At 51.7% G+C, this 16,694-nt stretch overlaps 1 protein-coding gene across 1 annotated transcript in view; it reads right to left on the minus strand.

Annotated features, from left to right (window-relative positions):
* The window catches only part of GRIK3 (glutamate ionotropic receptor kainate type subunit 3), a 122,230-nt gene extending 106,846 nt beyond the window's left edge, over window positions 1-15,384 (minus strand). The window contains exon 1 of the mRNA XM_050909777.1: window positions 15,270-15,384. Coding sequence (XP_050765734.1) covers window positions 15,270-15,384 — 115 coding nt within the window. The remainder of the gene's footprint in view (window positions 1-15,269) is intronic.
* Window positions 15,385-16,694: the final 1,310 nt, after the last annotated feature.

Below are 16,694 nucleotides of genomic sequence, written 5' to 3' on the forward strand. Positions count from 1 at the left end.
GACCTTAATAACGCAGTCAAAAAATATAGATCGGACTCCTGGGCCAGTACTAAATATAGACGGTCACCAGGTTGGGGGAAGAACTCCCAGGTAAGCTCATCTGAGGAGAGTCAGGAGTGCTGCGGTGCCGTCAGCGTGGCGTGCTCAGTGCTGTCACCCAGGCTGGTGGCACCTTGCAGGATCTTTGGGAAACAAGGAACATATTGAGCGTTTTGTTTCCAAGCACTGGCAGTAAGCGAAAATCCCAAGCAGCTGCTGAGGAAGCCTGTGAATGCAGTTTTTTCTTAAAATAGGAGAAAGTACAGCTTGTTCAAGATTTAAACTGTATTCATTTCTTCCCTCCACTTTTGAGGCCAGAGGGTGAAGAGTGGAGTTCAGCATCCAAAACGAAGATAGCGTGGGGGGAGCTGCAATGCAAGGGGACTGAGGCTGTCATTTAGGCAAGACTAAGTGGCAGGTCGCGTCTGCCGAGGTTAGGTCCTGAACAAGGATCGTGGGGTTTTCCTGTGGCTCATCTGTGTGGTGGAGTTGTTGCTTCACTCAAAGTGTATGGGGGGGATCCTTGGAGTAAGAGGGAGAGAAGGAAAGAGAGTGAAAGTTAATTAGGTTAGAATTGCCTCCAAAAAGTCTAAAACTAAATGCGAATTCATAATGTAAAGATAAGGATATGCAAATCAGCTGGGTTTCAGATTTTAGTATGCCATTGCTCTCCCTCTAATTGGAGGAAATGGATCCAGCAACTGAAATTGCCACACTTAACATATAAAGTTACACTGCAGACAAGAAAATATTTCATGTTGTTCCTCAAATAACCACCACCGCATTAATGTATAAGAAAATTAAGTAAATATGGATATAATATCTTTTTACTGATCAGTTTATAAATAGATGGGCACATGTACAAAGTCAGTATTGTCTATTGAAACACACCACTGGGATTGAAGGTAGCTGCTAGAAGAACAGAGGAGTGTTTATATTCGACACTTTTATTTATTACTTTAATCTTAAGTGAAGTTGATAATCTGTCCAAAGACAAGCTCTACATTTTAAAAAATGTTATTGGCTTCATCTAAGATCTTACAGCAGACTTTCTGGATAACCCTTTCCCCATGATGTAGATGAATAGGAAAAGAAACTAAAGATCCTATTTCCATTCAAGTATTATGAGCAAGCCTAGATATCACCCTGAAGCTAAACGTCCAAGGACTCATTTTGAATTTCTTCTAAGTAAAGATGACAAAAACTGATTTTGCAGAAATAAAAATTCGTAAGAAGAAAAGTGCATAAAATGAGGAAGAAGATGGTTTTCTTTCCCTATAAAGGAAGAACAGATCTTTAAGATTTTATAGACCAGAAATTTAAACCAAGAAACTCCTTTTTACAGGTCCCTGTTTCAGCTTAAAATGGTAATAGTGTTACTGCAAAAAAAAATGGAACCGTGATGGCATCTCGAGCTGCAGGAGGTGCCGGTCTCTGCAGCAGGCTCCGATGAGGTTGCTGGTTCTGCAGAACTGGAGCCCGGAGGGGAGGGACGAGGATTCGGAGGGTTTTCCTGCAGCTTCTCCTCTCCCCTCCTCTCATCCCAGGGACGTTCCACCAAAAGAGGGGCCTGGCCCGGGGTCTGCAAACTGGTTTGAGCTGCCGAGTGCAGGCTTTAAAAGCGCCTTGCGGGAGAGCTGCCATTGCCGCGGATGGGAAACAAGATGCCAGCCATCAGCCTGCTTCTGCACCCTGGGAACTCCACGGGGCTTTGCCACGTCTCGAGATTTCCAGTCTCCAGTTAAGTTTTCAACTTGTGATGAGATGGTTCAAATCAGGAAAATCCTGTCTCTGTGCCAGACAGTTAAAACTGAAAGTAATTAAGGCAAAATCTTTTCCTGCAACAGAAAGTACTGAACATGTGGAGATAGCATATAATCAGCGTTTCTGCCGTCGTAAGCCCACAAAACAAATTGGATTTTGAATGAAGCACATGGAACAGTGACCTATGTATAAAACTTATCTTGACCTTAGAAAGTAATGACATTTTGTCTCCATTCTGCTGCTAATTACAAATGCTGAATTCTGAATATTCACATTTGAGAAGGACTCATTGCTTGATTGTTTAAGAAATCGAACAACGGCAAGATGCCGTGAAGTTTCTCTCTTCGTATGGACAGTGTTTGCCCAAATTCCCAGACCTGTTCTCAGAGGCAGTTTTCTGCCCAGCTCAAACTGAGCAGACGCCGGCAGCAAACACCCAAACTGTGGGGAGACTGAACCGAGGCTCGTCTTCCTCATCTAAACCATCTATAAGCTTCAGGCTTGGTAATTTTGATTCCTCTTACTTCCTCCCATGGTTAGTTCTCTAGATAACCCTTTCCTAACTCACAGAGGACAGCCAAACGATCTTCCATTTACTCAAGTCCTTGAACTGCGCAAGACCAACGTACCACGTAAGTGACGGGGAGTTACAGCATCCTTCCCCAGGGCTGAGCCCACCGCCGCTGGGCACAGCACGCAGCAGAGCACAGGCAGCGGACCAGGGCAGAGATCCCAAATTAGATTAAGAACAATTTAAGGAGCCTATAATGCAAAGCAGAGCAAGAGACCAGGGCTAAAGTGACCTGAAGCATGATTTGCAGTGAATGTCTTTTTCTCTCATAAATAGGAGAGACACTGTGGGATGATTATCCACCCAGATTTATCTCTGCAGCTCCGTGTGTATCCTTCTGTGCTTAAAAATGTCTCACTGCCCTTTGCATTATTGCATTGCCCTTTACATTCATACCGCATAAACCTCTCAAGTACCGTAAAACTTACAAGGTGTAATATAATGTCGTGGTTTTCTTTTACACACCATAAACAAAAGTCACTGAAAAAGGAGCACAGAAAAGGAGACGTTATTTGGCCTGACAACGATACAGGAGGAAAATATATATACAAGTTCACATACATACACTCTTACACACTTAAAATCCCAAGCTGGATTGATTATCTGGCATTGATGGATCACTTTACTGTATTACGTAGATAAGGAAATTGATTATTCAATAAATCACTGTCTGCACTAAGAATCCAGTGTTAAAAAAGAAAGACAAAATATTATAAATCTGTCTCGCACAGGCAAAGAAAAAGCTTATACTGTTAAGGTTAATCATGATGTACCTTTCGCTGCACATCCAACGAAAGAACAACATCTCGGAGTTCTGCAGCGCTAAATGGCCGGTTTTCCTTCCCAAAGCTCTCGAGGAAGTGAACCTTCCTTGCGAGGCTGCTCCGGCCGTTCCTGCGGAGAGCAGCGTGCCGCCAGCGGGCAGGGTGACCCGGCAGAGGCACCCGGCAGAGCCCCGTGGGCCGGCGCTCGCACCCGCAGCTGCGATGCTGCCCTGCGGCGCCGGCGGCAGCCGAGCTGGGGGAGCTGCCGAAGATCACCGGAGAGGAAGAAAGCGCCCCAAAATGCTGCGGCAGGTAGGAGGCTGCACGGAGGCTCCCATTCCCAGCCTGCTGAATGAAGTGCGACTACAGCCTGCCGTGAGCTGGGCTCAGCAATGGGGAGCACCCCGCAGCATCGGCGTACGGGGGGGAGGAACCTGCCTGCGCACCACGAGCCTCCAGCAGGCACCCGAGCTACGGGGTGCGGGGTGAGAGCAGAGCAGAGGGAGCAGGAACATCACAAGAATCGGAGCAAAAAAGGAGAACAAAGGAAAATCGAAACGAAAAATGGAATATCTAGGACTCAGAGAAACCATCCACCTCCGTGTCCCTCTGCAGATCTGGCCGGCAGGTTTTCTGGGCCTGGCTTTGGCAGGTTTGTCTCGTCTTTCTTTCTCGGTAGCAGGCTTACTTCTGCTTCCGAAGGAAAGGAGGAGGAACTAGGTGAAGTCAGAGGCTTTTAAAAAACTCAGGCAAAGCATGTCATTGAAATGCCTTATAGCAGTATTAATAAATAACAGCAAAAGCTAAGCTAACAGACGTGCTTTAGAAAGGAAATACCTAATGGCTGGATGCTTTCTCTGGGGAAAAGCGTTTGAAATAGTCTGTGATAAACCTCCTGTAACAGGGATCTGGAGGAAAGAATACAAATATTCCTGCAAGTTATGACTATGATATTGCCAAGCTGAGTTATTTCTAAAAATCTCCAGGTCACATCCTGGTGCCATAATGTTCCTGTGACTCTCAACACAGAAAACAGAGCAACTGCTCCAAGTCATGTGTTGGCAGTGATTGAGAACTGCTGCGAGATGTTATTTGCCAAGTGTCCTACAGGTCTGACACTGCCCCAGAAGGCTAAGACATGAATTCTCTGGAAACCGCCTTCTTGCACAAGAAACTCTGCTGCCTGCACTGTAAAGTAGAAGGCAATGACAGAGTAGCTGATACTGTGCTCTTCAAGATAGTTTGTCTTGCCTTCTCCAACACAGAGGATCCAGAGCCTCTCGCTGCCCATGCTGTGGTCAGATGTCACCCAAGCAGCAGCAGTGCTGTGACACTGTCAAAACTCTTTCCATGTATATAAAAATGCAAATGGTTATAGAAACTGTTAGGAAATGGTCTTGATTTGCTCTAATTTTTACTAGAAAATATATAACAGCCGCCTTTGTGCAGAATATGAGAGATGAACAATTCCCCTCCAGTGAGGCATGAATCAGAGAGATTCAGGCCGAGCAGCACCTGTTCGCTTGAAAGAAAACCTTTATTTATATGGCAAGGAAAACAGCCATCTTTTTTTCAAACTCCCAGACACCGTAGCGATACCGACACACACGTTATTCTTCACTGACGACTTGAAGGCCAACTTTCCAGCAGAGCAGCTCCCTTTCGGCAGACACCGTTTCACGTTCGCCGTGCAGCCCCGAGGAGCGCCCGTGCAGGCAGAGCGGCACTGCAGCCAGAGAGCAGAACTGTTGGTGCAGGTGCGGTGCGCGCAGCTCCCGAAGCAAAGCCTGGGTCTGTCCTTCCTGTGAAAATCTGTTCTTGGATCCTCTGCTAAGCATGTGCTGTAGCCATTTGCTCCATTCGTAACAAAATCAGCCCCGTTTCTAACACACAACTTCTGCTGCAGCCAGGGAAGAATTCCCCCAGCCCCTGTACCCAGGCAGGTGTGCTGTCTCGCAGGGGGTGGAATTTAAAATGACTGCTGTGACTTCCTTCTGAGTGCTTGGAATTCACTGCAAAACTAACCAACAAGTCTAACGCTTCAGTCCCCATAGACAGCCGTATCTCAGCTAAATTTGTGGGTTATACCAGATTTTATTTACTGTTTCATCCTGGGAGATAAGTAAGAGATGACAGCCGTCTATTCATTAAAGTGGGGGAAAGCCGCCCACAGCTAACGCTGGTTCTCTCACCATACACTTCCACATCTTTAATCGAATTTGGATTTTGCAGTACCAGCTCTGTTATTTTAAGAACGGCTTATATTCCTATTCACCTGGGTACTGGTGAGTTCAAAGAGCTGGTCTGTTCACCTCTAAGTCCCCAATTGGAACAAAGGACATGCTGTAGCAATCAAATGTCATTACCGGCTAATGAGCGTCCAGTGGCCTATGCAAGAGCAGTCAGTGGCCTCTTCCCATTCCTTATTGGACATACGAACCACCGTTATAACCCGAACTGCTGCAGTGGCACTAATGAATGCTCCTGAAGCTACTGTTTGCAGATGTCAAGGATGGAAGGCTGATTTAAATCAATAAGTCTCAAAAGCGTTTGTAATGCGCTTAGTGCTATGGTGCCTGGGAATCTGGATACCCCTTAGTGGGGATCCCTGGGTGCCCAGTTTCCAGAGTGATGAGCAAAGTGCAAAGCCCAAATTCAAGAATTCATCTGAACAGTTATGTAATTTTAAGTCTTTGGTTTATTCCTTTGATATTAGCTGGTTTATTTGTCTGGTCAAAAACTTTCCTGAACAGGGACATTTTTCTGACTCAGTAACTACACAGACTAAACTCCTAATCCAAGGTGCAAATACTCTTTATTTTGGTGTACCCTTTAGACTTAGCGTGACTTGAGTAAAAGGCCAGGCTGTACTTCAAAGAAAAGAATGCAACCTGGGGGCTTTTTCTCCAGGTGGGTGAATCTTTGGTGCGTCAGTTCCCGGCAGGGCTGAGCCAGACACCAACCGGTGCCTCTCCAGACCTCCACCAGCAGCGCACTGGTGTCCAGGGCAAGTGGAGGAGCACTTTCCCACTGCCTGGGCGGTGGGCTTGCCCGGGGAGGCTGGCAGGGAGGTTGGCAGGGAGGCTGGCAGGATGGCTGGCAGGGAGGTTGGCAGGGAGGCTGGCAGGATAGCTGGCAGGGAGGTTGGCAGGGAGGCTGGCAGGATGGCTCCGTTTGCTCCTGCTGTGCGATGCCCAAGTGAGCTATCTCATACCAAACTCATGCTCTTGCCCAGGCAGCTGACAAAATGTGTTACAGCATCTTTCAGGCTGCCCGGGAGAGCCTTTACCTGCAAATCCAAAGGGCACAGACAGCAGCAAATTGCAGCTGAAAACCAGAGCCGCATTCCCAAAATCTCCTGTGCCCAGATCTTTACAGTTTATCACCATCGTGCAGCACCCTGTGCCTGACTAGAGTGACTTTTCAAGGGAGTAGTTACTGTGCAGTCTCTCTCCTCCTCACACCGGACTGCGCAGTCTCCCCCTTTAGGGAGACCTCTAATTAAGAAGCCAGAAATCTTGTATTTCCTTTTTCCTCCTCTTTTCCTTTTGCACTATTAAGCATTGTGGCAGATTTATTCAACCATTCCTACAGCATCCTCTTCATCTCATTATTTTAAACTCTGTGATCACCAAGGGAACCCTCTCTTTCCATGCTGGTGCCTCGTTACCTGAGGCTACACAGAGCGGTCCTCTGCCCTGCTCGGGCTGTCCGGCTTCCCGAGATCCCTCTGCCTTCCTCCTTTCCTGGATCCCCAGCAAGATGGGTTCCGTGCCGGTGGAGTATTTACCAGTACTGCATAGTGACAGAAAACAGCCTCATAAAGTGAAATAACTGGTGGGTCTTCTACATTAGACATGGTGGAGAAAAACTGTCCTAGGTGAATTAGCACAGCCCAGCTTGCTATTTAAAAAATGAAAGTATTGAGGTGTTCGCTATCCCCCCAAACTGTGTGCAACAAATAAACTGTCTTGTGACAGCCAGAGAAGGGTGACCTGCAGTAATGCTGCACACCGCAGCGCTGCGCTCAGACATCGTGCAGCTGTGGCAGTACCACTGACTGCGTCCCACAGCCCGAGACCCTGGGCGATGGAGAGGTGCGTGCCCAGCCGAGATCACTCTGGGGCCATACCCACACAGCCCAAGTCTTTTGAAGCCCAGTCCTTCTGGCTATTTTCCAGGTCACGATGCTTTCCTGAATGTCCCAAGCCCAAGGAGGTCATACTGAATGTGCCGGTTGCTCCCTTACTACTTCACAATTCTGATTTTTATTCTAGGCATTTGACCCCACACTGAGGGGTGCTGGTTGTTGGCTGGGGCACAGCAACGAAAACCAAAGTCTGACCAGGTCCCTGGGCTGAAATATTAAATAATAGAGATACAGCAAGGTGGCCTTTTGTCACCGATGGTCAGTGTTTGCTTTCCTCTCCTTATTTACAGTGCTGCAGAGGCTGAACAACGTGGGGGGTGTAGGGGGAAGCTCAGAGCAGCATCAGGGCTTGCCTCTGACGCACGAGTACCCCATGGCTCTCCTCAGCGCTGTTTGCAACCAAATGGCATTTTCCCGATTATCTTCCCTCCCAGAAATAACGGAGCAGTCACATCCATATTTGTATATTTATGCACAATGTCTTGCTGCAGATTTAAAGCACAAGGACTGATGCTGCTGAACACTCAGGTAACACTCGACATGGCGTGCCTTTTGTAGTGCAGACCTGAGAAATGAAGCTGTAATGTCCGAGGAGGGTTCCCTGTGGGGCAGCACAGCAAGGGGGGGGAGGCAGGAGGCAAGAGCAAACGGGGCTAACAGAGGCAGCCACAAAGAAAAGCTGGTGCTGGAGCAAAGACAAAGCTGTGAACTGAGCCTTCCACCTGCTTTAAGAGCTCTTGCTCGCGGTAAGGACCTGCATCTATTTTAGGCTTTACTATGAGTAATAAATACTAGCACATTATCCCTGTTTTTACTGTTAATGAACAACACTAGTAATGTGTGAAGCCCCATCACATCTGAATTCCCGCTACATCAGCCCAAACCGAGACAATCCCTGCCTGAAAAAACAAGCTTGAGTCTCTAAGGGGCACAGCAGCCCACAGTATTCGCTGGGGGAGCGTCAGCATCCCCCACGCAGTCACTGCAAACAGCAACATCTGCAGCCACAGCAACTTCAATTCTCATGGCTTTAAGACAACCAGCACTCCTCATTTCAGGTCTATTCCCTTTGGCAACATCGCCATAGCGCAGTTTTTATCCTCGCATTCAGCCCTCAGCTCCTCTCCACCATTTGCCTCTCTCCCCCCTCGCCCATGGAGTTCTAGTGCTTTCAACTCGTTATCTGCCTTACCCAGAGACTTCCACCAGCCTGTCTTCTAAGTATGCAAAGGAAGAAAGAAGTCTAGACGGCAGCACATTAAACCGCTAGCCAAAATGAGGGAAAGGAGATTGCACAGCATAACTGGTGGAGAAACGCAATACATTGGATTATGAGGCTTAATGCTTGCTACAAACAGAGCGTGCAGTTCGGGTTTTATTTGATATTGTGTCTCCATGAGAGACTCCAGCATCGTAGCTATTCTGGCAGAGCTACACCATGCAAATGCTTGGAAATTGGGGATGATAGCTAATACAAGAAAGCAGCTTTCAGGAGCTGGAAGGAGGAAGGTGGCCAGAAACAGCCAGGCAGGGTGAGAGCCGGTGAGGCACAGTGCCCTCTGCTGATGCTGGGCCCGCAGGCTGAGCTGCCAGCCCCGACTGACTTCTGGCGTCATATTGACAGCAGACAAGAGAAGGAAAAGCTGGATTTCATTTAGGATTGCTAATTTAGTGAAACTGCTGATCTGTACCAAAGGAGCACTTCATTTACCAGGACAAGAGAGACCCAACTTTGCTGTAGATTGAATTACTTTTAGCATTGTTCTGTGCATGACTGTGTTGTGAAGGCTTTACAGAAATCTTTCCATAATATCAACCTCCCTTTAGTTTCATCAATAAAAACATCCAGAGACAGAGAAATTAAGTTTGAAGTGGTGGTGATAAAACCAAAAGTGGCAACGCAGCACGAGCAGGCAGCTCGTGTTGGGGAGGTGGGTGTCCCCCCCGGTGCAGAGGCCGGTGCCCGGCGCCGGGCAGAGCAACCACGTCCATCCGTGCACACAAAGTCCACGCAAGGCTCCTTCACCGCTCAAGCTCTGCATAAATCTGCTGCCTTTGAGCCCGTGGAGGATGGCAGTGTGCTGGTGCACGCCGTCGGGGGAACGTGCCCGCTCTGAGGAAGCAGCCCAGCACTAAGTAGGTCTGTTTATTTTGGCGGTACTCCTGCCCTGTGATGAATGAGGGTCTATTTTTTTCTGGTTTGTGGTTTGATCTTAATTTCCTGTATGAAGTTCTCAAGAGGATGCCAAGATCAAATAATTAGAGTATTCTGCGATAAAGAGGTAACATTGTTATTCAAATGTATTCAGAATTAATTTACCACCAAACAATTTACACTGCCACCCTTATATCCTGCTGAAATTACTAGAATACGGTATCTGACACACAAAGCATCTCATGACCTGAAATAACTTTATCAACCATTAAACGCTTGAGCAATGGGTGCATGGCCACAGAAATACACATGGAAATGCAGGAGAAGCCACAAAGGGAATAGAGTGATTTAAAAACCGGAAAAACAAAACAAAACCAAAAAATAGCACTTTACTTGCAACAGTGAAAATGCAGAAAGCAGAGTCCTGAAGCAGCCCATCAGCGTGCTTGGCCCCACGAGGTTCGGGGGCCAGATCCTCATCTCAGGCACCCGTGTGAGACACCATCGGCGCCGCTGCAGATTCCCACCGGCCACAGACGGGGCTCCGTCCGAGCCCGCTCCTGCTGCCCGGCCAGGTGCCCCTTGGCCAGGGGAAACCCAGCTCTGCTTTCTGTGTGCTTATACTCCGAACCGGGGAGCAAATGGCAGGGATGTGGGCAGTCAGGCTGCCCGCAGGGAAGATTCCCCCAATTAACGTTTTCTGAGCCCGCGGGCTGGTCTCAGGTGCTGTGAAGCTGCTTCTCTGAAGCTGTTTGCTTCGGGAAGGCGGAAACGTATTGATCTGAGTTCAATTTCTGCCTGCTCCCACCCCGCCACGTTTCATCGCCTCACCAGCCACGGAGAGAAATTTCTCATTGCTTCGCGCTCGGTGACCCCCAGGCCCCGGGGCCGGGGCTCAGGCCGGCTCGGCTCTGCCGCCGCACCCTCACCGGCCAGCGCTGCCCGGCGTGCCCGGCCAAGGCAGCGGCCGCCCGCGGGGCTCGGGCAGCGGGCAAACACGCACTGCAGTCGTTTTAGAGGATAAAGGGTAAAAAGGCGAGTCTTGGCCAGCCTGCGCCCCGTTTTCTGGGTGAGAACCCCCCCACGCACAGATCAGCGTGTGCAGGTGGGGCTCCGGCCCCTCTCACACCCCGGTGCCATCCAGCGCCAGAGCCCCGGCTGGAGAACCGGGCTGGGCTGTCCTGCCACCCCCTGCCCGAAGGGCACCGGCCAAACCGGTCATCACACACGAGCTGAACAGAAAAACACTCGAGCTGCCTTTCTGAGGATTCCCTCTCCAGCATCCACATACCCCATCGCCATGCAGCTCCCAGCCCTGTGGGCACTGCCTTTTTCAGCCTGGAAAAGCCTGCTTTTGCCTTTATTTTTAAAAATAAAACTTCGTTTGCAGAGTGTGGGAAGGTGATTTCAAAATAAAATTCCAGACAGGCATAATAAGCCTCAGAAAAGCCAATCACACAGAGGAGGATAATTATCCACAGAATTTGTTTTCTATGTATTTATATAAAATGATCAATGATTTTTTTTCCACATGGACTCCAATCCAATTTGATTGTCTTTTCTGTGTTACTTGCAAATCATACAAACAATCAATGCCCTGACCTCTTCTCTAAGCAAACACAGCTTAGAAAGAGACTATAAGAAATAAAATCCAATAAATTCCTCCATGCAGGACTGTTTGTTTAAAAGCTTAGCTGGAGCCCGATCCTGTTCACAGTGACTTCAGTGATACAAGAGTGGGACTGTCAAACATGCTTGAGGTATAATTATTGCCACAAATATCAGCGGGAATATAACAGTAGTAAAAAACCTCAGAACAAAAGCAAGAACCCAGAGGTGAGGGTGATTCCTTTTAAAATGTAGAAAGCAAAATGAAATCCCTCCCAGGCACAGCGCACTTCTGCAGAGGAAGGGCAAGGCAAGCGTGCAGCCGGCGTTTGGGGGGGACCCAAGAGCAGGGCAGGCTGGGGACCCTGCCTGTCAGCACCCACCCACAGAGGGGGTGGCAGAGGGGGTGGCAGAGGGGGTGGCAGGCAGGTGCCACTTCTGCTGCTCCTCTCGCGGGAGCAGGGGTGGCCAAGGGAAACGATGGCAGCGGGGCTGCGTGGTTTTGGTGTCACCTTCTCAGCAGCACTTGAATACAAACAAAACCACTAATCAACAAATGCAAGTGCTAAAATTGGACTGACGGCTCCTGTGGTCTATTTTTTACAATTACTTATTAATCTCAAACCGTTGGCATCCATCTGATCTGCACGTATATCTTGCTAACACATCATCCATCAAAATAATCACTCTGAGTAATTTCTGATGATGCTTCAGCAAAGCACAGCAATTGAAATCGGTCTGCTATGAAACGCCAGTCCTTCAGGCTCCACGTGTGACACCGTTTCCAGTCATCCCGCGTTGCTTTGTTAGGGCTGGTACCATCAGGCTCTACAAAATGGCATCAAGCTCTCGTCTGTCACTTTGAAGGGGTGCTACTACTGCTTTTTCATCTAAGAGAAAGGTTAGATAAATAGGCTATCTACGGTAGCTTAATCATCTTGCACTCACTGCTTTTACTATATGAGGGGCATGATATTGCAAATACTCAGCTGCTCAGTGCAGCACTTAATAACAGGTATAATCTCACTGATCTCATCCGCAGTCAGGGCTGGCAGTATCACAGACTACCTCTCAGTCACAGTGGTGTAAACATGGAGTAACTCCACTCACACCCTTACAGTTATCTGTCTTTATACCAGAATAAATCGGAGCTGAAGCGAGCACCTTGAGCATGCAGCAGATCTAGACGGTGTTTTCTGATACAGCATTTTCAAATATTTAACAGATTGCATAATAATTGAACAGCTGTTGAATAAGCTTCAGATACAAAGTACTTAATTAAAAAAATCCAGCAATGAGGCACAGATTTTCTTTGTATGCATATATGCATAGGTTATGTTTAGATGTGTAGATTAAATATTTATACTTTACTTGTGAGAAAAAGAGCACTTTTGGCTTTTCCTTCCCTTCCTTAGATATCTCTCCCTGTATTTATTTTAATAGTCAGCTTCATAGGAAAACAAGAGAGCTTTGCAAATTTACCTGTTTTCTCTCTGGTTTGATTTCAAGTTCTAAAACAATACTTATTTAAGTTTTCTCCACTTCTTGGCGTAACCTAATAATTAAAAGAATTACTTGAACGCCAGGGCAGCTTTGCACAAATTAATGCAGGGGGGAAAAGCTGCAATTTTCCAGTGGGCTGAAAAAGAGGTCAAAATTGTGCCAGTTTTAGCTGAGAGTGGAGGTAAACAGAGATCTCCCTGCAGCCCCGTTTAAAGCCTTTTTCTGCTTTTTAAGTTTCTTATTTTACTGATCAAGAAAAATGCTAAACAAGGTGCTGAATGTTAGGGTATTTCTCAGGAATTAAAGCAGGGCTGTTGCTGCGGAAGGCACGGCAGCGCTGGCGGAGGTGGTGCACAGCAGTGCTCCCGCGGCGGGCAGCCCTGCCTGCCTGCCTGCCTGCCTGCCTGCCCGCCGCCTCGCTGCGTTTGCACCAGCCCAGCGCGAGTGTCCCCCCTCACCCTGCTCCTGGGGCGGCCTCCAAGCTGAGCCGGGGGGCTCCAGGTGAAGGGGAGCGGAGCTACAGCAAAACCCAGTGATTTCGGTGAAGGGCTGGCAGCAGTTCCCGGGTTGAAAGCTCCTCTGTCCTTTTGTGCAAATGCTTTGAGCCCTGTCTAGAAAATCCATTTTCAGGACAACTGAGGCACCTGCACTTGAGACTAAACATCTCCACAGGGATAATCCTGGGCCTGAACGTCTCCCACGAGCCACCCTGGTATTCCCAGGGGTCTCAGCACCCGGCTGCCCTAGCGACTTCAGCCCGTTCCCCTGCGAGCGTCTGCTTGCGCAGCAGCAGCCCCTTGCACGCCTCCTCCGGAGCGTCAGCCTGGCAGCACGCCGGGTCTGGCCACCAAGAATCAGGCCCGCTGCTGCCAAGCCGAAAGCAGGGCGAGCTGCAAGCCCAGCAGCCCAGCTGCGACAGGATGCCCCCGGGCACACGGCTTACGGTCCCGACGGGGATCTGCGCCCTGGGACCCGCTGGGAAGAGAAACGCCGCCGCGGCGGTGCGGTGCTCTCGGTGGGGACAGGCTGGTGATAGACGGGGGGGGCTCTGCCACGGCACAGCGGGACGCCTCCTCCCTGCTTGCGCGGTGGGACTGGCGAAGCCCGGCGTGCCCCGTCAGCAGCAACGGGGGCTTTTCTGGGAGTGGGTTTCTGTCGCACAAAACATTTCCAGCTGTTCCAGGCTGTGGCTGAGCATACCAAGCAGCTTGGCTCCAGTAAAAGTTCAGCAGCCACCCGGGCCCAGGCCCCGGAGGCAGGTCCGTTAACCTTTTCCACCAACATTTCTGGCACTACACCATGCACAGGACCACGTCTGCCTGGAGTGCCTTGTTCACAGAAGTCCAGGGGAGAGCAGATGCTCACCCTGCAGGAAGCAAGCCCTTGTCTGTGAGACGATCTGGGCCATGCAGTCGCTCGAAACCGTGCTGGAGGTGACAGTGTTTCACTTCAGAAAGCGGCTGTCCCTCAGGACTAGCATTTTTCTCTTACTGGCTTCCACATTGCTGCTGTGCAGTTGCACTGGGATAAATAAGACCCATTTTTTCCACTTTAAAATATTCACAAATCTATTCAGTTTTCACTAGTTTCTCTGGGTTAGAATTTGGTGCCTGAAAAGACAGGTAAACCTGTCCTTATAATTTTTACTGGGCAGACAGCAAATCCCTGGGAATGTGTACCGATGGCAAAGTACATGGGATGTAACAGAAAATCAGTACTGTTCTTTACATGACACGCTTAAAACAAGTATCTCATTTAATTAGAAAAAGAAAGATCATAGACTCTTTCCCAAGCTGTTATCTGTGCAATTACTTTATGTAACATTATTAAAAATTAATTTTCCCCAGAACCTCAGCAATTTAATGAAACACGCCTGGCCCTCAGCAGCAGCTGCGGCGTAGCCAGCCGACTGGCATCCTCCGGGAAGCAGGGCTCGGTGCCGCGGGCCCCCCCGGGCTGCCTGTCCCTTGTGCTGGGCACCTCTGGCCCTGGGTCAAAGCACCTCTGCACAGCACCCCTATTGCAGCAGGCTCAACACCTCTCCTCGCAGTGGCACAGCACCCCTCCTTGCACTGGCACAGCACCTCTCGTCACGCCGGACGCCGCACCCGTCCTCACACCAGGCACCGCAGTCCCGACTTGTAGCAGGCTTAGCATCCCCCTGCTCCAGGGGCTCAGCATCCCCCCTCTCTGGGGCTCAGCATCCCCCCTCTCTGGGGGCTCAGCATCCCCCCTGCTCCAGGGGCTCAGCATCCCCCCTCTCTGGGGGCTCAGCATCCCCCCTGCTCCAGGGGCACAGCATCCCCCCTGCTCCAGGGGCTCAGCATCCCCCCTGCTCCAGGGGCTCAGCATCCCCCTGCTCCAGGGGCACAGCATCCCCCCCTCTCTGGGGGCTCAGCATCCCCCTGCTCCAGGGGCTCAGCATCCCCCCTCTCCGGGGGCTCAGCACCCCCCCTCCTCTTTGCACGGTGCCCAGCACCCCCACTGCACCGTGCCCAGGGCGGCTGCTCGCCCCGGGCGCGCTGCCCCCCCGGCAGCGGCACGGCACCCCTCCGTGCCGGGACACAGCCCCTCACCGCCCCGCGCCCGGCACCGCTCCGCGCCCGCTGGCAGCGTCCTTCCCGGCACCGGGCGGCGCATCCCCCGCCCCGGCCCCGCGCCCTGAACTTCGCCCCGCCGCTGCCGGCCCGTCCCCGCGGGGAGAGGCGGCCTTACCTATCCGGATGACATGCGGCATCCCGTGCGAGCACTGGCCCCAGAAGCCGCCGACCAGGAGCGCTGCCCAGTATTCCCAGAGCACGCCGCGGAGAGCCGGCCAGAGATGGGGCATCGTTGGGGAGGGCGCGGGCCGGCGCGGCCCTACGGCCCCAGGGGCAGCGGGGGAGCGGGCGGCTGCTGCCCGGGGCTCAGGCGGAGCGGCCGGTCGGCGCCGAGGCCGGACCGCTCATGGCACATCTTAGTGCGGCCGCGCCGGCCCGTCCCGCGGCAGCCGCTCCGAGCCGAGCCGCGCCGCTCCGTGCCGTTCCGTGCCGTTCTGCTCCGTGCCGAGCCGAGGCGGGCCGGGCCGTGCGGTGTCGGTGCCGGTCGGGCGGCACCTGCGGAGCCGGGGCTGCCGGTGCGCCCGCAGGAGCGGCTCTGTCCCCTCCTACCGCTGATGCGCGCGGCTCGCGCAAAGCCCCGGAGTGGAGCCTGCACACGCACACACACACACACTCACACACACACACACGCACTCTCACACACTCACACTGACACACTGACACACACGCACTGACACGCACCGACACCGACCCGCTGGCACCCGCCCGCTCCCCCGGGGCGAGGGCAGGGCCGGCTCGGCGGGTCCCGGCGGGCGGGCAGCGCCGTCGGCGGGCGCGGGGCAGGAGGCGGCCGGGGACCCTCGGCGGGGAGCGGGGGGCGGCGGGAGGCAGCGGGGGTCCCGGCGTCCCTTTGCCCCCGACGGCCCCCAGTCCCGCAGATCCCGGGGTGCCCGGTGTCCTCCGAGCTCCCGGGGGTCCCGCTGGCCCCGGAGACCCCGCTGTCCCTTATGGCCCCGGGGGTCCCGCTGTCCCCTGTGTCCCCGACGGCCCCGCCGCCGGGCGCCGGGCGAGGCGGGGCAGCATCGCTCGGGCCGGGGCCCGGCCGTTCCGGGGGCGGCGGGCGGGTACCGGCGGGGTCGGGGCCGGGGCCGGGGCCGGGGCCGCTGGAGCGGCGGTACCCGGGAGCGGGCGGCCAGCCCGGGCTCCGCAGCCGGGAGTTTAATGACCTCGGTGACAGAGACAAAGGGCTGCACATGCAGCAGATAAGTAGGCTGCTTTGTCAACTTGCTGGGCTAGGCTAGGGCGAATTTATTTTTCCTCATTTAAATAATTTGATCTATTCCATCATTTCCAATCGCTCCCATTTGCCAGCTGTCTGCTAACTACATTGCCTGGAACATCGGAAGAGCAAATCTTTAATTTTCTTACAAACATACTGTTACCCCATATCTGTTCATCTTTTTAATTTTCCTTGTCCGTCGCTTTCCCCAGCAGCAAGCTCGCCGTGCTCTGCGCTGTGAGAAAAGCTGATCGCTGTCCTGTGCTCAAGCAACCCATCCCGGACCAGCTTCCATTAGCCTGGATGTATGAACTGGGGGAG

The sequence above is a fragment of the Gymnogyps californianus genome, chromosome 22 (assembly GCF_018139145.2).
Source record: "Gymnogyps californianus isolate 813 chromosome 22, ASM1813914v2, whole genome shotgun sequence".
NCBI lineage: Eukaryota > Metazoa > Chordata > Aves > Accipitriformes > Cathartidae > Gymnogyps > Gymnogyps californianus.